This window comes from Pyrenophora tritici-repentis, chromosome 6 (assembly GCF_003171515.1).
Source record: "Pyrenophora tritici-repentis strain M4 chromosome 6, whole genome shotgun sequence".
Classification (NCBI taxonomy): Eukaryota; Fungi; Ascomycota; class Dothideomycetes; order Pleosporales; family Pleosporaceae; genus Pyrenophora; species Pyrenophora tritici-repentis.
The window spans coordinates 1677544-1704723 of record NC_089395.1 but is presented as its reverse complement, the minus strand read 5'-3'; the positions used below and the strand labels follow the sequence as shown (position 1 = coordinate 1704723).

Here is a 27180-nt window from a genome sequence, read left to right as displayed (position 1 = left end):
CAAAGAGGTCGTTTACAGAACAAGCTAGTGTCATGAGCTAGCGAGTAAGCGCATGCGTTGTATCCGGTACGGGCCATTGCATCCGGTGCGGACTACACTAGCATAACGGAAGAAAGATGGTGACTTCGAATTAGTGAGCCTGTGGTAGAGGAAAAGATTGATCTTTCACTCTTTTCAATAGAAGGTATCTAAGCCGTCACAAAGCTACGTAGATGCGGTGTGCTTAATTGCTAATACCACTTTTTAACCCTACTCAGAACATTGCATTATAGCGCCGATATGGTAAATGTAAACCGTTCTCTGTCTTCAGCCCTAGAGCTGATCAAGGTGTGTGCATGCCGACTACTAAAACACCACAGCTAAGTTTTCTAACCAACCACAGCGTTTCGCATTTGATTGGGTTCAAGTAAGCGATGCAGTCGACTGCGATGACCTTGTAGCCCTAGTCGATGCGCTCGATCGCTTGAAGAAAGACGCTGAGCAGAGACTATCTATCAAAAAAGCCACACAAGCAAGCATGAATTCCGATCGGCAGTCTACACACAAAGGCAGCGCTAATCAGGGAATACGACGGTCTCAACGCATTGCTACAGCAGACTCACTTTTTGTCACTGAAACCGAGACGGAGTCTGAGTCCGGTGTTGAAGATAACCTACCGTTCACAATGCTCCATGAGGCAAGCCCTAATGAGCACACAACAAGAAATGCTGCTCGGGGGGTTATGACTAATAATCTGGTATTGTTGCCCGATCACTTCGAAAATCAGTCCCCAATAGAGGAGCATTACAGGACTGAAATGCCGGAAGAGGAACACCCCATCGAGCAAGGATCACCCTCCCTCACGCTCTATACAACGAGATCTTTCGTTAATGAACAAGATGAGCGTACAAGGATACACCCAATTCAAGTTCTCGACGGAGATTCAAACGCCCACACCCATCAGACACCTGATATTAATACTCAGAATCAAGCAGCGGAGGATCCAGACCACATTGATCGCCAGCCAGGACCTGAGTCTCCACACCATAGTCTAGTCAATCATCCGCATCAGGACGCAACGGCTCCGCCCTTGGATGGATCTGGTTTCGGGGAGATTACCATGCATGACTTCGCCTCACCACAGTTCTTCAATAGCGCATTCGAAGACTATCGTTTGAGCTCTCTGAATCACGAGTCGCCGACAAATGTCGAAGAGGCCACTGCGGGCTCCTATAGACAACACTTAATTGACCCAGATCACACCGAGCCAGTGCAGGTTCTCGACGGAGAGTCAAACGCCCAAGCCTATCAAACACCTGATATTAATACTCAGAATCAAGCAGCGGAGGATCCAGACCACATTGATCGTCAACCAGGACCTGATTCTCCACACCACAGTGTGGTCAATCATCCACATCAGGACGCAACGACTCCGCCCTCGGACGAATTTGCGTTCGAGGAGGTCCCATCGCCACAGTTCTTCAATGAAGCGTTTGGAGACTTTTATTTGAACACTCCACACCACGAGCCGCAGACAGATGCCGAAGAGGCTACGACAGCCTCCGACGAAAGAAATATGATGTATCCCGTTCGCACAGAAAGCTTTGGCAATGATCCGATAGTCCAAGGCTATGTGGATCTTGCTTGTCGTTTGAGCTTTCGCCTTCCGCACAAACCTGTAGAGGATGCAGATCACCTTGACCCTCGGGAGCTTCTGTCACCTTTGGTGGAAGAAAGGCCTCTCACGTCAACACTTATACACGGTCTAATCTACACGTTACTTCCCGGCCCACTTTGCATTTTTGAAGTCTGTTCCAGTGAACTCGATCCGGAGTCCTCATCAGAAGGAAGCCCAGCCGAGGATTTTGTAGCAATAATACGCCGGGATGGAGAGGCTTTACCTCTGCTTGTAATCGGAGTTGAGACTAGCAAGAAGTTGTACGTCCTCGATAGTGAGACAGTAGATCTAGCGTCTCTTGGGACTTCGTGGCTGATAGGCCCTGAATGGACGACGGAATATATTAATGTATGGCGCTCACCCACCCCTCTGCTTACTCTAACTAACCTTGTCCAGCCTCGATACATTGCGCCACACGTGGAAAGCACCCTGCTGTCGGTTTGGATAGCAGAGGCTTACTTCCTGTCTAGGCGGCTCGAGAACTTCCCGTCCTCTCGTGATTTACGCCTACGTTTTCTAGGAGAGTTGTTAGCGCCGTATCAACGAGATTCTATCCTTGAGAAGTATGGCATCTCTAGTAATCATACAGGATCCCAACACATAGATTCGCGGCCCAGATTGGTACACTTAGAGACGCAAGTACAAACCCATAAGATCTGTATACAAAATCTGGAGAACTTTGAGCACGGAGCGCTACGGGAAGCACTTGATCAGATGCCTGCTAAGATCGAACTTGGACGTTGTCTGAGGATACTGCAGTGTGTGGACGAGATCGGATCTCCTCGCATTCTTGACTCCCTCAAATTGGCCTGTGCCAGGAACACCAAAGACCAAACATATCAAGACATGGAGCAACCCCTCTTCCAGAAATTGTTTTACATCCACATTCACTTGGATAAGCTGGAGAATGAAAGCCATCTTCTGGTTGCCAGAGAACGATTTATCAAATATTGTTACTTTGAGACATATATGCGTGCAGTTCGAGCGCTACAAGAGACGAAGCGCAATAGCTACCAAGAAAGACAAAGAGTCTTGGCTCGAAAGCGAACTGCCAGCTTCAAAAATGGCATCTCTGAGGAACTACCGCCTACTCCACATACGGAAGAAATCAACCGAGTTTACTATGGTCTCAGCCCCTCGGGAAGAACCAGGCGGGCTCCGGACATGGTTAAAGATGAGATTTGTAGCAAACTTGTACAGGTGTACGGGGGTAATCAGAAGCGCGTTCGACGCAAAATTAACAAGTACATCAGTCAAGGGAGAGTACTGCACCATGTCTTGCAGGGCGGGAGATCTTTAGACCCGGGTCTGCTCGTTCTATTTCCGAGTTCTGGGGCTGATCCGCCCACTCTGAGCATGGCTAAATTTGGATTAGAGCTCGATGAGCTCGAGGAAAACGCTCTTAGTAAGCCTATTGAACTGAAAGAGTAAGACGCAGTTCCCTGTGTGCTTGAACTTCTGCTAATAGTAGTGAGCAGCATAGATACATTGACGGTAGCGGAGGCTGTTTGGTTCGGCAAGGTGTTGCAGGCTAGACCAGAGCTGCTCGACCCGGTACCAAAGACTGTCCTTGATCTCATCTCGGATAGCCTTACACATGATCTGGATCTCCAAGAGCGTGATGCAGAGAGTTTCAGGGGTAGGCCTCTTCAATTCTTCACGTAGTGGAATGCATTCGAATTAGCTTGCTGCACCGGTAATACCAAAAGCCATCACGCTAGCCCAAGGCCATCACGCTAAGCGAAGGCATTGCCCAAATAATTAATTGATTTCTCTCTATATATAGTTCTCTCGCCGTCAATTATGACGCCTCCTCATAACTGCTAAATACAATTTTTTGTACATCTTTGCACCAAATCATCATCTAGACTGCGAAATGAAGACTGAGCCTGGGAACCAAGCGATTGAAGAAGATGCATGGTCCTGCTTAGGCGCTATCAGCATCGACCGCCTGAACATACTTGTGTTCTGGGAGTGTTCCTGGCTTTCGGCAGATGAGTACCATGCACTCCATCAGGATGGACACCAGGGATGGCTCGTCCACACTCGAGGCGAAGATCAGCTACTCATTGCCTGGGAGCCTACAATGGAAGCAAAGTCAATCCAATCCTCTCCTCACAGTCTCCTGTACGAACCTGCTATAGAGGTCCGAAAAGACCGGCCCGGTCTGCTTGGATATGTTGCAGCCAAGTTCTTGCTTGACTCTTCAAACGCAGGTAGCCGTCGTCTTGCATTTCTGGCCTACTGGAGAGTCGCCCCAATGCCAAAGGGCATATTTTTTTATTTGCAAAAAACATTTTCCAGCCATCGAGGCTATATTGTACACAAGGAGCAGGACAAAGTTTGGATACAATGGGAGCCTACGTGGGTGTTTTGCGAAGATTTGAGAGAAAGCAAGAAACATGTGCTCGTACAATTGTTCCATGATCCTGAGGCGCTTTTGCGTCGCTTTCATAAGTCAATCGTCCACTATTCTACACGGCTAGCAGTTGCGAAGCGAATTACATAGAGCATAGTAGAAAACATATTGTACGATAATCTATGCTTCAGTCCTTATGCAACTCTTTTATTGCTTCGTTGTTGGCTATCCTTGAAGGCACAATGCAGAGGATAAGATTTGTGCTTTTCCGTGATACTCACCATCGTTAATCTGGTTGGATGCCGTCAGCACGATATAGTCCGCTCGCCCACAATTTAGGAGGATCGTATCATCATCCTAAGCTCCTTCGCTGTGCTTAAGTTACTGCTACTCTTAAAATATGCAAGCTTGTAGGTCGATTGCTCCTAATGCCAATGCTTCTACCTGAGCTTACTGAGATAATTAGCCTTGACCACTCCCTACAAAAGAGCTTTATATGAAAGAGATGCCATCCAAATGGTTGGTAACCTCTGAGCGTGTTAGGCCATCGTCGCTGAAGCTCGCAGGAGGCAGCAGACGCTCTTGAAAATATTTTCAACAATAATCTAGAGTCTCGAGCCCCAGACTCCAAGTTCGCAGCTATCTACGAGCATTTGAAGGCCAATGAAGCGCTTTGGGTGATTCAAAATCATAGATCCTAGGTAATTCAAACTCTGCTGATTGTCTTTAGGTCAACTACGAGCCAGGAAAGAAGTACCAGCCTATTGCATGTCTTAATATCATCAGGTCAAAGCATTACAATCAAGGAGCTGAAGGGTACTACTACATATTGAGATCGAAGAGTGCCGGCGCAAGCAAGAACTTCTGGATCTTTGCACTGCAGTACTACGTTAAGGACACTTGGCATCGACACCTCCGCTATTTATACCCTGGCCGATGCACGCAGAAAACACTGGTAACACGTTTCTTCTGCGCAACGTATCTGGAGAAAGACTGTCGGTATATCGTAAAAGAAGTCAGTAGCATTGGAAGTTGCAACGACTATGTAACTATGAAACTACTATAACAACAGAGATAACTTAGTTTTAAAGGCCCTGCTGTATAGCTCACGTCAACGAACATACCTAGCAGCAAAATCGCAATCAGCTTCTGATATAGCTATCGTGCAACTTAAAGATGACGTGTAATTTCTTATATTAAAGAGTATCTATAGCGTCGTGCTATATAGAGTGTCCTGTTACGTAGAGACTGACGTTAGTTTAACTAGGAATGTAGTTAACAAGGGCGAGGACATGAGATAGCCTAAGATCTGGAATGTAGGCAAGTCTGCAGCATAGAGCGCCGTTAAAGGGTTAGCCGGAAGGGCTAACCCTGTAGACTATATCAGCGATAATTACATTAGCTCATGTAGCCAAAATTTGCCATGACAGATTCATCTCGTTCCTTGCTTTCTGAATCATCATCTTCATCTAGCACAACAATATTACCAAACGTGGAGCTTGCAGCCCATATGCTGACAATTCTCTACTGCTAAAGCACAGTCTGCATCCTCAGCGCCTATCTCAGGTCCGTGACAAACACGTTTCCATACCTGCTCAAGGGAGCGAGCACAAAAGTACGTGCATGTACAACTGTAGTCTCCAGCCTTCTTCTGACGTTCACTGATACCCCAGCAGATATTCAGCGGCCCTCTCTCCGTGCTGATCTTCAATCTAGCTCTAGAGAAGTTTTCCGAGAATTCTCGCATTCCCTCTAAAACATCCTTATATTTGATCACATCCTTGTATCTGGCCAGTCTGATAGGAAGACTGTAAGTTCCGAATCTAATCTCTAGGAACTGGAGCCCTAAGGCACGTTCTTGAAGGAGCGTTGCGATGCGGCGAAAACATTCGCAGATGATCCCTGTGAGACCAAGAATTGTGTCCAACGTGTGGCAAGCAAGTAAAAGATCAATTCTAATGCGCAAGAAGCGACCAATATCAGGCAACCAGTCTTCGTTGAGGTTACGGAGACCGTCTTCCACAGACGTAATTGTTATCACGAGTACCTTTGTCCTATAGACCGTTTCTGATGCTTCTGAATGGACTTGCTTACAGACGAGGAATATTCCGGGTGTTTGAAGTCTTGGTAGAGGTCCTGTTGAAGGTAAAGCAAGCTCACGGGACCATCGCAAGCCCCTTTGGTCGTGCTTCCGTTTTTCAAGTAAGCTATTGCTGTAGATAAGGCTTCTACAGATCTTTTGTCTTTCATCGAACAATACGTAATAGTAAATGTTCTCTCTGAGCTCGTATGGAAGCTGGAGAAATCTTCGGAAGCAGAAGGTTGTCCTTAATGCTATGCCTATGTCGGTCCTTGGTGAGAATTCGCATTTTATGAGTCTCTTAGTCCGTATATCGAAAGCCCAACTCAAATCAATGCAAACAGAATCCAAGCGTGACCAAGTCCGGAGCTCAGATTCTTGGACGAGATCGAAGTGGTTACTGAGGATGTACGTATCGCGGGGCCACACTCGCAACGAACTAGAGGCGAGCCTTCGATCTCGTCCTGTAAGTGCCAGTACATACTGAGACGCTGTACTCTGATCGTATAAGTGTGCTACGATGAAAAATGTTCTTCCTGTCGCTTCTTTGCAGATGTCTACAAGAAGAACAGGGTAGTTTCTCCAGTCTCGATCACCTACAGGGAGCCAAGCATATACGTAGGAACCTATCATCCATCCGCGCCACATTCGGTGCTCATGTCGGGCAGAATTTGCAAAATTATAAGAAAAATCAACTTCAGATTGTGTTTTCTTAGTTCTCTGTGAGCTGAAGTAACTTAACATAGTGCAGAGTAATTAAATGAAATGCCTTTAGAGCTTTACAGTCCGATGAAGTAGAATTAAGAGTAAAGTAACGAAGCATTAGTGCTGCATATAGGTAATCAAGGCATAGAGTAGTTAAAAAGGTTGCTTAATCTAGATGCTTTAACCTTCTATATTTCAAGATTTCAAGAGACTAGGATATCTCTACTAGAGCGCCTTAATCTAATTCGAATAGATTTAACAGCATTACCCGCTATTGTTTTAATTTTAGACTTATAGGCGAAAAGTGGATGTTCTGTGACAGAGGCTTTCGTCGTAGGTATATCTTGCCTTAGCCGAATGAAGATTATTGTAATACAGCACATATCTATCTTATAACGTTTAGAACTTAACAATACAGCCTAGAATTAAACATCGAAGCAGCTTACAATAGATCTGTTAAAGTACCTTAAAGCAAGGTCTAGAAGTTCTGCAGAGACAACTTAGTTAGTCCTCTTTCTTATAACATTTGCTAGAGCTTAGTAGGAAGTGCTAGGCTTCTAATAGTTGCTGATTTGCGCATTTAAATGCAGCTAAAGCTAAAGTAGAAGCTAGATTATTTAGGAATAATGCTAATTAGTCCTTTGAAAGATTTGCTAGATTCCTGTCTAGAACGAGTAATTAGTTGTGAAAGAAAAAAAGAGGCATAATGAACTGCAATGACAGCTGCATGCACGCCTGCTAGCAATCTGCACATGAATACATGTTTTGCGTCGAGAAATACTACAAATCTTCGCGAATAGCCATTAGGCGCTTGGTCAACTCAGATTCCGTCTTAACATTAGAGATTTAACAAGTCTCCTGAATAACAGTACTATGCATAGTCAATTTAGCTACAGCATGCAATCTCCTCGTAAATAGTAGGTGCGCTTTTCTAATAACTTATACAACGTACTCATTAGACATTTTGTATACATATTGATGTCTGTACCCTGGAGCCAAACGATTGCATACTCTAAACTTCCACACGAGCTGTAGGATAAGGTCACTTCCTGTTTCCCAGGGCATTCAAATCAGGGCAATGGGCTGAGAGCGATAGTGCTGAACATGCAAGCATCATATTAATAGCTATATAGGAGACCTTTAGTACAGAGAGCATCTCCTCATTGTGAGCTTACGTGGAGCTTACATGGACGAAAGAGCAAATCAGCTCGAGAATCTTACGCTAACAGCGGGGAAATTTGATGTGCCAGAAATTCCTAGTGAAGATTTCTATTATCTGTTCTCCGAGGACGGTACGGTAATGGAAACCAAATACTGCTACTAGAATCATCTAAAGCAAGAGATTAGAGAAGTGGAGCTGCACGATATGTAAGGAATTCATGGACTTATTAATTATTCATCCAAACTACAAATTTAGCTCTAATGTTCCGAGTAGTTCAAGCTGCGTGTAGTAATTAGAGCAGTTTATCTTTAGAAATTTCGAGGCAAGAGCTTCTAGGAGAGTAAGCTGCCTCTAGTTAATTTTATACACAGAGATTAAATGTACAACAGCAACGAATTATATTACACTCTAATGCACTTGCAGCTTCCGCTTTGCACACGCCGCTTAACTGTCATCCCACGCTCACCCCTGTCTCGCTTAATTGCTCTAGCACCTATCAGCATAACCCCCCGCCCCTTACCTACGGAAACCGCTAGACTTGTTTCTTACAAGTATTAGTAAGCATCTTACAGGGTATTTTACAGTTCTCTTAGCACAGGTAGTCTTTATAGAAAACAAAAGATAGGAACACGACAAACAGCGAGAAATCAATTTTTGGAATTACCATCACAAAAAGTATCAAAAACACTTGCCAGTGGCCGCAACAGTCTCTACAGGCCACCGCGCGTCCCCCAGCGTCGGTTGGCATCTGTAGAGCCGCTGTTGCGGCCCTGGCGGGCACAGACAGCAAAATCCGCGAGCAAGCTACTTAATATGACACGTCCACCAAAGGCAGCGGCAGCCATCTAGCCACGACACAGCAACGCAAGACGCGACGACGGAGCCCAGACACTCCTTGAATATAACGGTCACAATACACACAACGCAGTCACTGATGGGCTAGCAAGCAAGCCCATCACCATCCGACAATGTCTGCGACGTCCCGCATCGACGAGCCCTCGGGCTAAACAGCATCACCTCCCACGCGAATCACCTCACAGACATCCGGCATGCTACCATCGGTGCCACAATACACTCACAGATTATCAGACAGCCTCGTCCACTGTCGCCCCTTTGTGTTGAAGGAGTGGTGCCCCTTCGACACAACCCGACAAGGTCTGAGGAGATTTGCGCGAGAGCTCTCATGCTCAGTAAGCTCGACGGCACGCACGAGCGGAGAATCGCTCTTGTGGAGCTGCGTTACGACGAAATGCTGCTGCCGCTGCGCTCAGCGGCAGGTCACACCACACAACACAGCCGCATAGGAACCTAGTAGACGGCATTACAACACTTGAAGAACATCGGAGATCAGGGAACTTACTCCAGGCCCTGGGGGTATCAGGGCAAGCTAGCACACACGACAGCTGAACGCTAGGGGGAGACTGAAGGTATTGCAGCCGCAAAACACGAGGCAACCGTGCCTCTACGAGCCTTGAACAACGCTGCACACACGAAGCTTCGAGTATGGCATACACGCAGGAAGAAAATTCGAGGAACACAAACAGGCAAACACGTCACTTCTAGAGACGAGATGTACATAGTCGTAGATAGAAGCCAGACACCGCAGGCCTCTGGGGACAGATGGCTCTTTCGAGAGTGAAGTGGGGTGGTGCAGATTCACGTCCGCACCGCGTCGGCTGTCTGCCACGCCTGTTATCCGGGCATAGCCTAACGGCTGAAACCGAGTAGGAAATACCAACCAACCAACCAACCTCAGCCCGGCCGACGCGCGCGATCCCGTGACAATCAAAGTATCGCGACGCCCACCACTATGCCCCCCAGAGCTTCCAAGAAGCGCGCGCGTTCGTTAAACGTTCATACGACCTCAACAAAGCGATTAAGAATTTCAGCAACCCCGCCACCACCCACAACGCCCTCACAAGCTTGGGAGAGGCAGCAGCTCGAGTCACAACCTCAAGAATCACTGTCCGCGCCCACCGAGGGCAGCCACGCTGGCACTGGCTCTGTAGCAACAACAACAGAGACAGCTGAGGATAGCTATATTGATAACGGCGGCGACAACTTTGATGGGCTTGATTGGGAGCGGCTTGGGGGTCGCTATATTAAGCCCTTGAAGCAACCCGAGAGAACACAAAGCTGGGTGTATGCACACGGATACCGCGTCGTGCGTATAGACCGACCTACACGCCCGCTTTAGGTGTGTAAATACTGCCATATACACAAGGCACCATCCGTTATTATCGACTGCTCAAAAGCCACGTCCTCCGCCGCCGCCCACCTCGCCCAGCCCATTAAGAGCCATAGCCTTTGCCGTACGGGCTCAATCACTACACCAAAACGCCCGATTGGACAGCTCTCACTGCGCGAGGCGATCAACGGCGGCTTCGAAATATCACAATCTACAGCCAACGCAATGGGCAACTTCGACGTGCAGCGCTTCCGCCACGCGTTGGTGTTATGGCTCCTTGACAACAACTTGCCAATGGAGATTATTAATAGAGCTTCAACGCGTGAGCTTTTCAGAGAAGTAAGTACGGAGGCAGAGGGCGCGTTGTGGCGATCCCCACGCAGTGTTGCAACCTACGCGATGCGGCTGTTCCACGCTATACGGCCGCAGATTGTCGACGCCTTGTCTAGCGCTGCTAGCAAAATACACATAAGCTTTGACGGCTGGACGACAAAGGGAGAGGCGCGGGGCTTCTTTGGGATTGTTGCTCACTTTGCCACAGCGTCGGGTGAGATCCACGACCTGCCTATCGCTCTGCCGCAGCTCAACGGTGCCCACACCGGTGAGGCGATCGCTACAGCTATTGTTGCAACACTACGGGCATACGGGATCACGTCAGATACGCTGGGTTACTTCGTACTCGATAATGCTAGCAACAACGACACTACGATTGCGGCTGTAGCGCGCGAGTTTGGAGACTTCAACCCGACGCAGCGACGCCTCCGCTGCGGCCCTCACACCATCAACCTTATCGGGCAGGCTCTGCTGTTTGGCAACAACAAGGACGCGTACGACAACGCTGCCGAACACATCGACGACGAGGAGGCGTTTATAGCAGCATGGCGTAAGCATGGCGCTCTCGGTACGCTCCTCTCTGTAACTACATACATTAAAACACTACAGCAACACGCGTTATTTACTGAGTGCCTGAAGGCCTCTAATAACAACCTCCCCGCCGCTGCGCGCGTTAAGATACTGCGACCAATTAAGCCAGTCGTTACGCGCTGGAACTCATACTACAGCGCTCTTGAGCGGGCAACCTATCTTAAGGGCGGCTTCGATCTCTATATCGAGAAACACGTGAGCCGCGTTACCTAGAAGGAGCGGCGTGGCACTCAGAGCGACGCTCCGGCGTGGATGAGGTCGGGCGGGCTCCAGGCAGCAGATTGGGCGGTCGTCACTGAGTACCAACGATGCCTTGAACCACTGAAAATCACTACAAAACGGCTGGAGGGGCGTGGCAAACACCATGGCAGTAGCTTCGGAGCTATCCACGAGGTCTTGCCCGTGTTCGAGTATCTACTCGATCAGCTTGAAAAGCTAGCTGAGCCATACGCTGATGTAGTGTTTGATGCACACGAGGAGGCGCCTGAAGATCACCTTCATATTAATCTCCGCAACGCTTGGGTAAAAGCTGAGGAGTATTACCGCAAGCTTGACGACTCACCAGTATATTACGCTGCCACCTGTCTCCACCCGTACTACAAATACTACTGCGAGAACTCGTGGGAGCATAAAGATGGGTGGCTACGCACTGCGAATGCTGGGTTTCAAGAGCAGCGCTGCCTCCCTCTGTCTTTCCGCCTCGCCCGCGCCACCCCCACGCCAGACTTGTCAACAATCAAGCCAATCAAGCCGGTCTAACCTAATATAGTAATCCACTAACTTGCATAGGTTTAGATCTTACTAAATCTGGTTAGATCGGCTTGATTGGCTTGATCGTTGACAAGTCTGCCCCACGCACACCATACATATGCGTTAGCCAGCCAGCCAGCCCGAACACCAAAAGCACTGCCTAACTGACTTCGTTCCTACTAATGTAGTAAAGCTACAGGTCAGTGATCGAAGAAGCGTTGCATGCATGTGAGTGTGGAATTCACAAGGGATGGCAAGGGAGATGTTGATGGCGCCCGTGATAAATGTTTCATTTCAAAAAGCTACCTATGGGAAGCTACCACCTATGAGATGTAGAAGACAAGATTTTGACTGGGGGGTTGCGTGCAGCGTGGAAGTGCGAAAAATGACAAAATGAGTGTGGGGAATGCCGTGGCCAACACGTGCCGTTCCGGTTGTGCTCCTCCTTCTCGATCCGACTCCTCTCCTGATCATTCCCCTCCTGATTACTCTCCTAAAGCACACTGAAAAGAGCATCCTTCACTCCCTAATAGGCTAATCCATGTTCTTAGTACAAGCCACTGTTATACAGAACAAGTGCTTGCTCGCTAATTTTCTAGCTGCATTCTCCAATTTTCACGACCTGTATCAGATCGTATATTAAGGCAAAAGCTTCCTCTACCTTGAATTAAAGCGTAATCACCAAAAAGCTCATAAACGTCCCCCCGAGTGACAGTATTAGTAGTATAAGTTAGTAATAAGTAATCTAATAAAATGGTGGGGAGACTTATTCCCATTGAGTAATAATGAGGCGATTAGTCCTGCCGGTGTTTCGGATGTTGACTCGCACTGTATCGGCGTTTACGCGGTTCAATCCAATGGTAATAAAGTTGTTCAGTTCCCACGAGCCTATAGCACCAGGTCGTCCGAGTATAACACTGTCAATGTCGACTTGGCCGATGTTGTTGACAGACGGACGACTAGGGTTGATTGTGATTGACATGCAGCTTCCCTGCCGCTCCTGTAGGAGTCCGCGCGGTTTGAGGGTCCAGTCGAGAGAGAGTCCGCGCGCGTCGAGTTCAGAAGAGTTGGCGGCTTCGAAAAGTTTAACGATTTCGTAACCGGGATCGGCTTCAGGCGTTGGGGCAGCAAGCACAGCAGCGGCGCTGAAAAGAAGTACGAGGATAGAACGCATGACCTATATTCATTCATTGTCAGCTATCGCTGGCAACAAGATATAAGCGTGTACTTACGATTCTAGGACCCTGCGAATAGAGTTGGAGTTGGATACCGATGGACGATTGTTAGATAGGACGGGATGCTGATAGTCGAGGTAAGTTGTTGAGGGTGGTGGTTTTATCAAGGACGGACACCTTAGCCCTTTATATACACAGAATCTTATTGCTAGGTAGCCGGACGGTGCGGATTCCAGGTATCAGTAGGCCCTCTGAATGTCCATGCAATGATGCCCAACAATCGAGACGATCCTACTTCGGAACCGACTCGATCCTCGTCGGGCCTACATGTATGAGACCATGTGCACCTCCGAAGCATCCTTACGGAGAGCGGAATTGCGCGTACAGAACTCCTCCATGGATTCCATCGGATCCTAGCTATAGTTGTGTCCTTTCAACACTAGTGCTACCACTACGAGCTGACCAGTTCGGTCCTTCTCAATTCTGCACGTGAACTGATGCGATATGGAAAGTTCTATATTGTTAAGAATATGTTAGGTTCAGTCCAGGTCGGCGAGGTGAGGTTCGTGGAGTAAGCCCGAGCAGAAGGACCGACGCGGAATGATGATCTGTCATGTACGTCCTAAGATCATCATAACAACAAGTAGATAGAACAATAGCTCTTAGTGAAGTTCAATCCAATACAGGGTTACCTTTCGTACCTCTACTCGGTCGCCTATGGTAGTCATACCACCAGAGGAGACCTTGTTCTAACATATATGTTAAAAAAGCCGATAGGAAGTTACGGACGTAACTAACTTGGCAAAGGTACCATACTGATGAAATGCACTAAAGCGCTCGTATTTGTCGCTCGTACTATGGAACTTTCCGTCGGCCTTTCTATTAAGCTGTATCTACTTACTGTCGCCGTCAGCGCTATTGTTAGGACCGGTCGTCGGTCGTGATACAAATCCTCTAAGCAACGAACATGGGAAAAGCTCGGGCTTAGCTGACAGTGACCCCGGATTGAGATCTCCAGGGTAATCGACCCAGGCTCTCCACCAAGGTCAACGACCTCAGTAGATTTGTTATTATTGTATAGCAAACTTCAGACGTTAGCTCATCTCGAATACCTATCCCTTCACCGCTACAACGAGAGAACAAACGTTAGATTTAATCGACTCGGCTAAATTTCACTTAAGGCTTTCCTCAGACGCTAGCGTACTACGTAGCTAGGCGGTCGGGCGGGCAAGAGGTAGGCATACATCAGGCCTGACCCTTACCTACACTAGTGAATCAAGGGACGGACTGTATACACACACCAAGGCCCCGAAATAAGTTATCTGAACCAGGCTCGAACAGTCTTTCTAGCTGAGGTGATTGAGCCGGTAATCGAGAGCGGAGTCGACGCCGGTAATCTAGCGTTAACCGCCTTGAGTCATTCAAGATCGTTGACCCCGGTAGTCCAGGGTCAACCGATTCAAGATCATTGACCTTGTTTTCCCCTACAGGGATCGGCAAACGGGTTGTGCGTGACATCGTGGTAGGAAAACAAATTTCGTACCCTTCATACCAAATGACAAGGATCTGCGGATATGGTACACCAAACTTGGTGGCTTGGATGGTATGGCATCAACCGGAGCATAACCCGGCAGTATCCCGGAGATAGACAATACCAGCGGTGAAATCTACGGCCATGCTAAGTTTGGATGGCTAAAGCTTAAGAGGATATAGCAATTTGCGGCTCTACAAGGAGGGCCCTGAGATACGTATACGGGTTTTGGGATGCCTTCGTTAAGCACGCTTGACCTAAAAGGGTTTGCACCAGAATTGAAACGGGTTAGAATGGGCACGAAGACAGCGTTTTACCAGCTTGTCGGGCCGAGCCTTCAAGAAGCTCCTGGTATTATACTTGATAACGCACCGAAAGTTTAGTGCGATGGAGAAGCGCAGTGTTTACTGGGCAATGTTTATGCCTGCCGGAGTGGCAGAAAACGCTTAATTCAAAATTTAATTCAAAATAGGATAGAGGTCCGTGATGGAGAGGCGGAGGAGCAGGTAAAGTTGTGCGCGCGAGTCGCGTAGTGTGCATTGCAACGGTCCGTGTGTAGTCCCAGACCCACGTGCGCGCATCCACTGATTTGCGTCGGGAGTGCCTCCGGATGATGAAAACAACAACTAATTACCCGTCTTGACCCCACACTGAGCGAAACTAGCCTTTTTAAAACGCTGGCAAAGGCTCGTCCGGAACGCAAGGAGGCCCAGACACATAGCAGCAAACAAACTTAACCCACGATACATGGCTCAACATGCAGAGTATCCGCCTCTGTTCACCCCCATTCTCACCAACACAGAGCGCAGCCATGCATGGCTGCGCAACTCTGCAGACCCCGAAAGCGACACTGAAGCCGCCTTGTCGCACCCGCGCCCGTCTAAGCGCCGCCGATGCAGCGACTTATGCCCATGCCCCATGGAGCGATCACACCCACAGAGTCCCTTCAAACGGCCCCGCGTCGAATGCGATGAGCCCATTACGCCCACCCAAAGCGCGTCAGTTGTGGCAGCGTGACGAGCAGAAACACCATCATTATCAGATCGCTCCACTGCGCCGAGGCAATCTTTGTGACTCTTCTAGCCTTCAAGGCCTAATATAGACTGGCGTGAAAGTACCTAAGCGACCACGCACATTAACGCGTCAGGATCACAGCACGCAACATCAAGCTCCGGCTACTCGTCCATACTCTATCGATTCGGTTTGGGACTGTGCATGTATTCAGACACGCTGCATCCACATCATGTCATCGGTTGTACAACTTCTCGCAACTCCATGCAGCTCGATTGCTGATTAGCCACCGCATCACGCTAGTGGCACTGTAAACGATGGGTAGCCAACCTGCGGCTAGGGTTATCAGTAGTTTGGCTGCATCGCGATCAGCGCGCTGTCCACCTATTACGGATATTCAAGGGAAGGGCGTTGCATGCATGTATAGAGAGGTGTCGCGGTGTTGGCTTTGTGTTTGTATCTCCATGCTGTACGCCACCATCGTCCAGTCTCTCACATACGCATCCCCCCTTGTTACGATAAGGGTGCGAGCTGTGGCCCCAGCAATATCAACGTCTGGGTTCAGACACCGCTATACTTCCTCATTGCGGCTGGAGAGATCTTCGCCTACGTTACGGTACTCGAGTATGCCCACAATAGCTCTCCCGAATCCATGAAGGTCTTTGTACAGGCAGTCGGCTTGCTTGTAGGCGGTGTACGCTCTGCTTGCGCGATGGCACTGACTTCTGTTGCACGCGATCTGCGCCTTATTGTGTTTTACGCTTTATTGACGGGAGCTATGACTGTCACAACCATCGTGTTTTGGTTGGTGTTCTGTTTAAGGGAGCGCTCATTAGCGCCTCCTCTTTGGGACTAGCGTCCTTCTTCGGCTCGATTATCTCCTACGTTTGTAGCTACTATAATAACGTATGTTACAAGCGAGCGGGCTATATAAGCGAGCGGGCTGTAACGATGTGCATGCATATTATTCTATAGCCTCTGCGTTACCTCCGCATTGCATCCGGCTCAACTTTAGATTATCTAGATTGTCTAGATCTTAGGGCAAGGCAGCGAAGTCATTAAGTGTACTTAATTAAGCTAGTTCTGTACATAACTTAGTAGTTTTCTGCAATTCTTTCGTATAAGACCTATAGATATTAATTAATCTTAGGTTATAGTTCTTCTACGCACTCCTATATGCCTCTAAGTAAGACTATGCTAAGTTCGGATCTTATAACAACGTAGGCAAGATAAGAGATCTAATTAGTAAGTATTTATTCTAGAACGTATCTGTAGGCAGGCTAGCATAACGTAGATAAACTACGCTCGCAAGACTATAAACTTAACTAGAGGCATAGAGAGAAGCAATAAGCAATAAGCAAACTACGCCTATTAACCTGCACGAGCTGTTCTGCCTTGCCTACGCTTCTCTACTAACTATGCATGCTAGCAGCGATAGGATAATAGAGACGCGCGCCTTAGCTACACGCGCTAGAAGCAGAAACGCTGCGCTGTAATGCTAGCTTAAGACGACAGCTAGCATATAGAATAGATACTATGCTTTATTCTCTAACTCTATCTTAGTCTTTCTTTAACTCCTGCTGCCTAATGCGTATATACTATGCCTATTAGTAATCTACGCCTGCTCGCTCTTAATAGCAGCAGCGTGCGCAGCCTATCTGCTCTTATAATTCTTAAGCAGCTAATAGAGGCTGTTAACTCTAACGCGCTACTAAAGCTATGCAACTACTTTAACATAATTAGCAGGATAAGCATAGGCAGGTAAGTAGCTACTTAGTTAGCAAGATATAAGAAGAGCGCTAATAGTTAAACTTAGCCTAATTGCTGTTATGCTTAGTTAGCTAAGAATAGGCATAGGCGACTGCATTACTGCGTACCTATTACTCTCTAACTGCGTATTCTATAAGACATAGCACTGCATAATAGTTAAGAGCTAGATACAGAGCTGCTTTAACGCAGAGAAGCTAGCGCAGGCAGTAAGAGAAGTAGTAAGATAGTAAGGCTTATCTAAGAACGCGCTGCTTAAGAATACGCCTAAAGTAGAGTATAAAGTATAGATAAGAGATATACTCTTACTAGAATATAGGCTAACGTCTATAGCTTCGTATGCGTAATAAGTAAGAAGATAAGCAAGATAGTCTGCCTTATAAGCTATAAGACTCTGCGCAGCAGCAATAACCTGCTTAATAGCGTAACGATATAGGAGGCTTACTAAGCAACCTCTATAGCTACCTTCTTTAACTTAATCGCAGTTAGCTAGCTTAGCAAGAAGTTTATAGATAAGGCAATAGAAGCGAATAACCTAGTATAGAAGGTATAGAGCTAGGCGCAGCTTATATAGAGCTCTAAGCTGCTAGAGAGCAAGGTTAAGTGCGTCGTCTTAATTAAGATAGAGATGCTATTGCTTAAAGCGTTTAAGAATAATATCTTTAATATTAGTAAGACGCTAGCTGCAATAGCTATAGAGATAGAGTAGATAGCAGAGTAGTTCTAGCAGGAGCAGAGGCTGCTAGATAGCATAGAGCAGTACTACTGCTTTAACGTACTATAAGGACTAGAAAACATTAGGCTAGAGAAGACGAAGAAGATTAAGAAAATAGCAGCAGCAACGCAGAGGTATATTAACTCTTAGAAGATATATAAGTAGATGTAGGCGTACGCAGGCAGCATTATAGGCTAAGAGTGTTAGTAGTAATATTATAGTATTAAAGAGCTTAAAGCTAAAGAATCTGTAGACTATAGCATATATTAAACTATCTTTAGCCTTAAAGGTATTCTAAGAGCACGCTAGTTTATAGATAGGCTGGCAGAAATAGCGCAACTTAAATAAGTGCTTATACTATAATTAAGACAGAGCTAGCGCTAGAAGATATATATCCTGCGTAGTCTTAGCGAGATAGGTAAGATATAGCTAGTAGTTAAGTTTATATAGCGATATTACTGCTGCTTTAGCTTAGTATTCTAGCTAGATAGGTAGAGCAAGGACACTATTAAGCGCAGCATTATAAGCTGCGCAGGTAGAATCCTGCAAGGCTAGATTTCTATGATAAGTAAGAGATATGCTAGTAACAGCAGCGCTAACGTTAATATAGTAGTAAAAGACGTTATAGCTTAGCTTATGCGCTCTAATAATACTACTTAGCTGCTTATCTTCGATAACGTTAACTGCAAGTACACTAGTAAATGCAGTAATGCTAAGGCATTTAATATAAGATAGTACCTCTCTAGCTCTAATTATAGGTCTATGTTAATTACAACCTAGCTAGCAAGGCTAGAGAAGCTAGGTAAGTCGCAGAAGCTAGGTAAGATAGATAAGGCATAAGCAAAGGCTATCTTTAAGAGTTAGTATAAGCAGGTATATAGTAAGTAGACAGCAAGCATTAGCAATAGTTGCATAAGCAGCTAATATAAGGTGTATAGACGCAGCGCTAGGCAAGCAGCTTCTTAGGTAGCTTAATAGCTTACTGCTAGTAATTATATAAGCAGGTGCGTATCTGCAGAAGAGCAGAGTAAGTATTAAGAACTATCTAGGCTTCTACGACTAGCAGTAGAATAGGCTAATAGTATTAGAAAATAGAGATAATGCCTTACTATAGGACTACTTAGACTGCAGCGTGTAGATAATATAGGCTATCTTATACTAGGCAATCTATAATAGGCATAAAGCTATAGCTAACCTACTGCTTCTATAGTTATTCTTAGATAATAAGGACTTATAGTATAGCTTATTCGTAGCAGCATGCATAAGGTCTGCTATAGCTTCGAAGATACTATTAGAGTAGATTAGAGATATTATAAGTAATAAACTTAAGTTTAGTAAAGCGATGCAGCTGCTGCGTAGCTACTCGCTAGTTAAAGTAGCAGTAGAGATAATAGAGATAATAGAGACAGCAAACTATGCAATATATTTAGTAGTGCACTAGTAGGCATATTATGCGTAAGGCAAGCGTTTTGCAGCGAAGCTAAGTTAACTAGCAGTAGTTACTGTTAGTTAAGCTTTACTAGAGAGCTCTACTTAAGACTACGCTGCTCTGCAACGCTAACTTCCTCTATATACATAGGCGTGCTCTAGATAGATAGTTAAGAGTAAGATAGTTTAGCATAGAAGAGCTAGAGATAGTAGTAGTAGAGACGTTAATAAGAATAAGGAGCAAGAGATAGTTCTTAATGCTGTAGATAAGCTAGGTAACCTCTATGCAGACTAAGGTAAGCTAAGTAAGGCAGAGCAGATATATAAGTAAGCGCTGCGAGGCTATAAGGCACTTAATAGTATTCGCGTCTAGCAGTATCTACTAGCACTTAATACCTTAGAGAATATAGGCAGTTTCTATGCGAAGTAAGCAGAGATTGCGAAAGCATAAGCAATATACGCTAGAGCTCTCTCTAGAATTAGCTATATGCTTAGCTAGTTAAGCAAGAGGTATATAAGTTTAGCAGCGAAGATTAACGCTTTGCTGCCTTCTAATCTAGAGAAGAAAGCATAGTTAAAGATGCCTATAGTAGATAAAGAATTTGCACTACAGTATAATAGAAAATAGAAGAGCTTAAGACTGTTAATACGAAAGCTTATTAAAAAAGCATTTTAATAGTGTTTCTTAGTTAGCTCTAGATATATAAGCTGTGCAGCAAAGTAGTAATAAACGTAGATACTATTAAATTCTAACTCTGCTTTCTACTATGCGTAAAGACGACCTGTGCTATATAACCTATATAGTAACGTATTTAACCTCTTAGTTATTAATACTACTTAGTTGTCTACTCTACTAAAACGCGCTTAGCACGTCTTATTACAACTATAATAGAGCTATAACAATAGCCTATGCCTACTAATATTAAAGCTAGATTACTTCTAGCAGTCTAGGCGCATAAGACTAGGCGCGTAAAAAGTCTATACTAGCTTACTAAGCTATACAGCGTCTCTAGAATAATGCTTTCTAACTAGCTCTATAGATAATAGCCTAGACCTGCTATATACGCCTACAGATAGAAGCTAGATAAAGCTAAGTAAGAGACTCTTATATAGTAGATTCTTAGCCTTAACTAGCATAGTTTTCTACTATATATTATCGACGTATACTGCATAGCTAATGCTCTACTTACTGCACGTAGCTAAGATTTATCTCTACCTTCTACTAGCAAGAACTAGATATCGCGCTTTGTTAAGAGCTAGTCTAAGCTTTAGGCAAAGTAAGATAGGAAGCTCTATAGCTAGCGCGCCTGCTATAAGAACCTAGTTAAGATATAGGCTTAGTTTAAGCTAGTATAGGCTATGCGCTAGAAGTATAGTATATATAATGCAGATATATATAACTTTAATAAGACTAGCTTTATAATAGGTGTTGCTGCTACGTCTAAGATAGTTATAAGCTTAGACTTAATAGGTAGAGCAGTAACTATACAGCCTAGTAACTAGAACTAGGTTATAATAATCGAGTATATTAACGCGTCTAGATAGGCTATTCTACTACTAATTATTCTAGCTGCTAAGCTCTACTAACGCAGCTAGTATATAGAGCTATCTAATAGCTAGGTAATTACTATCTTAGATAATAGCTAGACTAGAGATAAGCTAGGCTTTAAGTAGTTACAGCACTTTAATAGATATACTGCTACGCGAATAGTAAGTATATACTAGCTGCTAATTCTAGATAGCTATAGTAGCTACTATACGCCTAAGTTTAACTAGTACTATATAGAGAACAATATTATTATACTTTATATGCTAGCCTATATAAGCTACCTACTATAGCTACTTAATATTATCTACTTCTCTTCTCTTAAGAAAGCGTATAGATATAAAGTAGCAGAGCTAGCCTGCTAGAGCGTATACTACGTTAATAAGTTAGAGTTTCTATATATCTATCTATGTATACGCTTAGCTATATTCTTCTAGCAGAGCATCTAGAGTAGCTTCTAGGCTACTAGCCTAATTCTATACAGCTTAGAGCACGTACTAGAGAGTCTTACTATTATTAGAATACTATCTCTACTAGGTTAAGCAGCTACTAGTAACGCTACGTAGATAGCAGAGACGCCTTATATAATATTCTAGCTTAAGTAGTAAGCTTAGCTTATACGTAAGCTACTCTATTACTACTCTTAAAGCTCTATAAGTATAGCTATCTCCTAGCTTATTAAAGGTTATTAGCTTACTATAGACTTAGCAACTATACTAGCAGAAGAGAACTATAAGCTCTAGGCTCTTAATACTTAGTATAGATAGCAGCAGGATAATTGCAGATAGTATATTACTAGAGAAGGCGCGTTATAGGCTAAATAGAGCCGAATATTAGATGCTATAGCTAAAATAGTAAGTAGTAGGTCTTATTATAATAGGCTAGCTCTAGCGTAGCAGCAAGCACTATCTACCTGCAGCAGATATTACGTATAGAGCTATAAGATAAATTAATATATAGTGTAATTGCCTAGCTACCTATATAGTTTTATATAAAAATACTATATAGTTATTAAGTAATTGTTGTAGAGTTATTACTATTTTAGTAGAGTAGACGACTAAGTAGTATTAACAACTAAGAGGTAAAATACGTTACGCTATATAAAGCTTACTAATACAAATAAGTAATAGGCCTAGCAGTTTCTATAGAGTATGCTAATAAGAGCTAGAGTAATTAAGAAAAAGCCTACGCTACGCAAGATAGAGATAAGCGTAGAATAATAGTTAAGCAGCGTATATAAAATAGAAGCTATAAGTATATAAGACTATAACCTTTATAGAGTTAAAATTTAAGAATAATAAGTATTAGAGCTACTCTTGATAAGAAACGAACTAGAGGAAAGAAGTTATAAAGAGGTATTTTTCTTAATATAGCGTTATATTTATTTCGTCTGAAAAGTTTATGCATATAAGAAATAATTAGATAATATCTCTCTCTATATAGAGGAAAAACCTATAAGCTGAAAACAACTAATAAAAGCATAGCATTCGTATATAACTTAGTATAACGCTGTATCTAATTAGCTATTTCTAGCTTATTAGTTTTTCCTCTATATAGAGAGGGATGTTAGATAAGTTATAGTAGTAAATTACAGTAATTTGTTAAGTTTAGACAATATAAAAGATAATCTTATTAGCAAAACTTTTAGAAAGGATATTCTCTATCTTAAACTAATGTTAAGATACTTCTAAAACTAAGCAATTAGAATCTAGAACCTAAGTAACTAAAAGGTATAATTGCAAGAATATTATAGAATAAGTATTAAAGACTAAAGACGCTAGCTAGCGCAGCACTATAGTATTAAAAGCCTCTTTCTTTATTCTCTTAGTCTATATCTCTTTACTAAGTATCTTACGCAAACGCTGCTCTAGCTCTAAAAGTAAGGCGTAGAATATTATATTAGTTATGCTTCTCTTATCCTTCTACTCTTTAAACTATAATATATAGGATAAGAACAATAGACTATCTGCTACTTTATAGGAACCTTAGATTAAAGACTTCTATACCTTCTATATTATGCTCTGTATTTTTTCTCTCTCCAGCTCCAGTTCTCTAAAACATCCATTCGCGTCCATGAAGCCTTCATCGTAAACAATTAATGCCTCCACCTTTTGTAGAATAGGGAGATGTTCTCCGATCCAGCAGAGGTTTGTTGGAGGTGCAAGCTCTTTATATGCTCTCTCCCGAAACAAATAGTATCGCATAGAAGGGATATCAATACAAAGACGTTGTGATAGTTCTGAGCTTAGAAAGTCTTTATCGTCCTCTGAAGTATTCTCAGGTCCCATAGAAGTGATCAAAGGTCTATACCAGACTCTGCGACAGTATGGACATTTGTTCGATTCGCGCAGGAGTCGATCTATACACTTCTTCCCGAAGACGTGCTTGCATAAAGGAACTATAACTTGGCAGGGCCAGTGACTGCGGTCATCGTACTCAGATCTGCATATACCACAAACATCATGAAGTAGAGATTTAGTGCTTCTTAACAGATTGTTGTTAAAGTACTTCTTAGTTGGCAGAGCATGGGTCGTATCCTGGCTCCAAAGTAAGCACAATCGAAGACTGTTACAAAGGCACTAACCATGGTGTCAGCTCTAAGGTGCAGTAATGCTAGTTAGGTTAAGAGTGCGATATGTGGTGATTAGCGACACAACTTTTCAGCTAAAGTTTTGTTGCTAAGGGTTTGTCTTCTCTGCTCAGGATCTTAAATGCTAATTCCTGCTTTGCATGGGGACGACTTCATCGACTTGCATTTATAGTGTTAGAACCTAGCAGAAGTAGATTAGTGTAAGATAAGCAAAGTAGCGCAGCTATAATGTCCTTCCAGCTGCGTAGGGGTCGTTGACGCTACGCGGTCTGTAAGTATTTAAGCTTATTATCAGCTCGCGTGAATCTCAAATGATTGAGCTAATGAACTGCATGCATTACAATTCGACTAAACTAGCGATCACACTGATAACTAAGCTACTCTAGAAGCAAGTAGCCATGCGATGACAGAAGACGATTTATTACACCAAGTTCTTCAGTACGCGGGAATCCGGCTATCTCTCCTATGCTGTTATCGCAAACTTTCTAATACTGTCAAGACACTGCCAGCGCTACCCACATGCGATGCCAACATTGAAGCACTACCGAGAAATATGCCAGAAATAGCAAAAACAAGCTGAACAAAATGTAACAATTTCTGTCTACTGCCGCAGGCTGTCGAATCGGTCGGTACAGGGCCCTAGCCAGACAAAGAACTTATCGGCAGACACTTGCGAACGAATCAAATTTGTGCTTATGATTCGACCATGCGAGAATGTAATGCTTTCTAAGCCGTCTGATGATGAGAAACATGCTCAAAAAATTTGTTCAATGATATTTGTGGTGTCAAGGCGTGCGGGAAAGTACGCATTGTCGTGGGTGCAGGAGCAAGTGTGAACAGCTGCGACACAAACAACTTTGTCCGTAGCCGCCACAGATTTGTCGCAACTTGCGTCCAAGAGCAGAAGCGACTATCCATAGCAAGAAACGGCGACTTCTTTATTTCGAGGAGAGCGTAGTACTGTAAGTATAAAGCTTTACATGTCGGGCTACTAAGACTCTAAGCTACCCATATCCTCCAAAACTACATGCATTGGTTTAAATCTGTGGTGAAAACTACTGTGCTGGTCATAGTACACAGCGTAAAGGGCGATTTTACAAGCTGTTCAGTGAATAGAAGACCGGCAACTGTGACGGAGGTTTGGGTCTCTTCTAGATGTAGCCACCACGGCACTTCGACCACTCCTACCTATGCAGCATCTAGTAGCCCCGTTCCTTTCAGTAGTTCCAACTACATGTCCATCATCGAAAAATGGAGGGCGACACTGGGGTTAATTCCTCTTACTTACGATTCTGCTCTCGAAGCCAACGCTCTCAAGACTTGCACTGATGGCAACGGCCGAATGGTCCATAATCTTAATCCCGGATCCCTCGCCCAGGTCCTTGCCACAGGCAACATGCATGTAGAGTTTGAGCGCATCCTTGTTGGCGGTTGGCTTTGCGAGAAGCGTGATGTGAAAGTACTGCATGATGTCTGTCCCGCGTTCTCAATCGGATGGGCGTACACGAGCACTGGACACGCCGAGATTTTGACCTCAATGATATATACTAAGATTGGGTGTGCTACATTTGGTGGTGTTACTGGTTGCGACCTTGCATGATCTGCTAGAGCAGAAATTAATCGCGCAGAAGCTGACAAGGCGGTTTCATGCTGGCAGCAATGTTGTGTTGGGTGAATTAGAGAAAAATTACACTATAGTTAAGTTGGTAAGTTACATATAAATCGTAGACGCTAGATCTTGCCATCCAAACATTAAACTTAAAATATCCTCTGATCGGTACTGTGATGGGATCTACCAGTTCTATGTTACGTTTAAGGCCGCCGAAGATGAATGAAAAGCAGGCAAAATATGACGTACAGAGTCTCGTGTTAGATCGGCAATTCCAAGCGCAAGTGACAGAACGAGCGTTTCAGATAATCGTGCACGAACATCTTCCGCATTGCTGGGCGCTTCAACTCGATCTCCTGCTTGCAGTAAAATTTGTTTTTGATAGGGTCAGACCGAAGGAAGCCTCCGTCATATTCCCGAATCTACCCTTGCGACATCCAAGAGGAGATACGGAGGTACTTTTGAAGTTGACCGGTATTCAGAGTGTCGACGAAGGGCTACAGATGTGGGTTGAACATCTCGTTCGGAAAGGAAGCGTGCACATTGGGGACTGTGACTGGCAGACTGCATTCTGGAAAACACCACATGGATATCGAATCTCTCGCACGCAGGCAGAAGATGAAAATTATTGTGATACAAGCAAACTTCCTGACACATTGCTCAGGCGGTCAATGATAGACGAGAGACGAAAGGCCAGCAACGAGATGACAGAGACAATGGAAAACGTTTTCGACAAGTGCCAATTGACACAAGATGTATCAGATGAAGCACTGAAAGACACGATCATCCAGAAAGCTAGAGATTTGCTTCCACGATACATGGAACCTGTTCCCCTCGATTTCGCCATCAATAACTACAAGAACCTTATAACGACCTCCTACGGTGCTGGAACGCGTATTGGGTCAAGCAATGTCGCCTTTCAAGCTATCATAGATGCCAAAGAAACATTTGCGGGGGGGTTTGACTCAAAGGTTAAGATTGTAATTGTCAAAGGAGCCATACCACGCGCGCACACCAACATTCTCTTGAAGGCTAGGACCGAGGCTCACAAAATTATCAGTCATCACCTGTCAGAAGAAAACTCGGAGAGGCTGGGGTCGTACGGAGTGTGCTTTGCTGGTCTTCCGGGCACAGGGTCGGGCGAAGTCTGGCGCAAGCTTGGTGGCAATAGTGAAAACCGGTTCTGCAAGTATGTGGAACTACCTATAGACAGTTCATCCTATGATGGGAGTATGTTGCAAAAGATACTGCTTGGCGCCGTAGTCTAGCTTGGAAAGCGCGCTCGTCTCTTGCTTATTTGTTCATAGATAGACCGCTTAGGTAGTAATGAATTTACTTTCGAAGTTTGCTAAGAACTAGCCTGCTTGAGAGTTACGCCATTTCGAACCCAAAATATAGCCTGAATATGGAGTGACTTACAGTAGATCAATAGGTCAATGAAGTCATATAAGTTAATTTGGAGATATACTAATCTACAGATAAATGTTTCCGTACAGGTACTACTGTAGAAGCAATTAATAGATAATGCCCTTGTAGAATCAAGCTTAAAGTGCTTCTAGGTTAATTATTACGCAATCAATACAGCCAATCCTTCTTTTTTCGGTCTAAGAGACAGATCGATTGGCTTACTTGTCCTTGACATTTGGTCTCTAAGCACGAGTTGCAGATCCGTATCTTGGAGCTTCTACACGATGACCGCGAAGTTTCCAAGCTCCTCGCCATTCACTAAGATCTTATCGTTTATGTCATCAGTGCATTCTTCTATAATGCGAACAGAAGCAGGAAGCAACGTATCAAGTAAAAATGAAAAAGTTTTTTAGTCATCGACTAGTCTTCAATTAATGGTAGAAGTGAGTCCGGACCATTGTGCGTTTCGTCTACAGACTCTTGTAATTAGAGGTAAGAAGTTGGAGCGGCGTGCAAGCTGTAGACAATCACGGAATTAGCATCCTCTGCTAATTTTAGAGTTAGTTATTGTAAAAA

At 44.5% G+C, this 27180-nt stretch overlaps 6 protein-coding genes across 6 annotated transcripts; 4 read left to right on the top strand and 2 right to left on the bottom strand.

Annotated features, from left to right (window-relative positions):
• Positions 1-279: 279 nt before the first annotated feature.
• Positions 280-5105, top strand: PtrM4_118680 (uncharacterized protein; the record flags this gene model as incomplete). Its single annotated transcript, XM_066108324.1, has 9 exons — positions 280-327; positions 383-2005; positions 2054-3084; positions 3136-3296; positions 3526-3873; positions 4483-4535; positions 4583-4693; positions 4747-5031; positions 5100-5105. 9 exons carry the CDS (start codon positions 280-282, stop codon positions 5103-5105), a joined length of 3666 nt encoding a protein of 1221 aa, XP_065961509.1.
• Positions 5106-9773: 4668 nt separating this feature from the next.
• On the top strand, positions 9774-11834 carry PtrM4_118670 (uncharacterized protein; the record flags this gene model as incomplete). Its single annotated transcript, XM_066108323.1, has 3 exons — positions 9774-10127; positions 10188-11270; positions 11310-11834. The coding sequence occupies 3 exons, from the start codon at positions 9774-9776 to the stop codon at positions 11832-11834; spliced, it is 1962 nt and encodes a 653-aa protein (XP_065961508.1).
• A 578-nt stretch (positions 11835-12412) lies between these two features.
• On the bottom strand, positions 12413-12999 carry PtrM4_118660 (ToxA; the record flags this gene model as incomplete). The annotated part of the gene is made up of 2 exons (XM_001935187.2): positions 12413-12545; positions 12596-12999. 2 exons carry the CDS (start codon positions 12997-12999, stop codon positions 12413-12415), a joined length of 537 nt encoding a protein of 178 aa, XP_001935222.2.
• A 4143-nt stretch (positions 13000-17142) lies between these two features.
• PtrM4_118650 (uncharacterized protein) lies at positions 17143-17387 on the top strand (the record flags this gene model as incomplete). Its single annotated transcript, XM_066108322.1, has 2 exons — positions 17143-17303; positions 17384-17387. 2 exons carry the CDS (start codon positions 17143-17145, stop codon positions 17385-17387), a joined length of 165 nt encoding a protein of 54 aa, XP_065961507.1.
• Positions 17388-24611: 7224 nt separating this feature from the next.
• Positions 24612-25056, bottom strand: PtrM4_118640 (uncharacterized protein; the record flags this gene model as incomplete). The annotated part of the gene is made up of 2 exons (XM_066108321.1): positions 24612-24776; positions 24877-25056. The coding sequence occupies 2 exons, from the start codon at positions 25054-25056 to the stop codon at positions 24612-24614; spliced, it is 345 nt and encodes a 114-aa protein (XP_065961506.1).
• Positions 25057-25415: 359 nt separating this feature from the next.
• Positions 25416-26465, top strand: PtrM4_118630 (uncharacterized protein; the record flags this gene model as incomplete). The annotated part of the gene is made up of 1 exon (XM_001935184.2): positions 25416-26465. One exon carries the CDS (start codon positions 25416-25418, stop codon positions 26463-26465), a length of 1050 nt encoding a protein of 349 aa, XP_001935219.2.
• Positions 26466-27180: the final 715 nt, after the last annotated feature.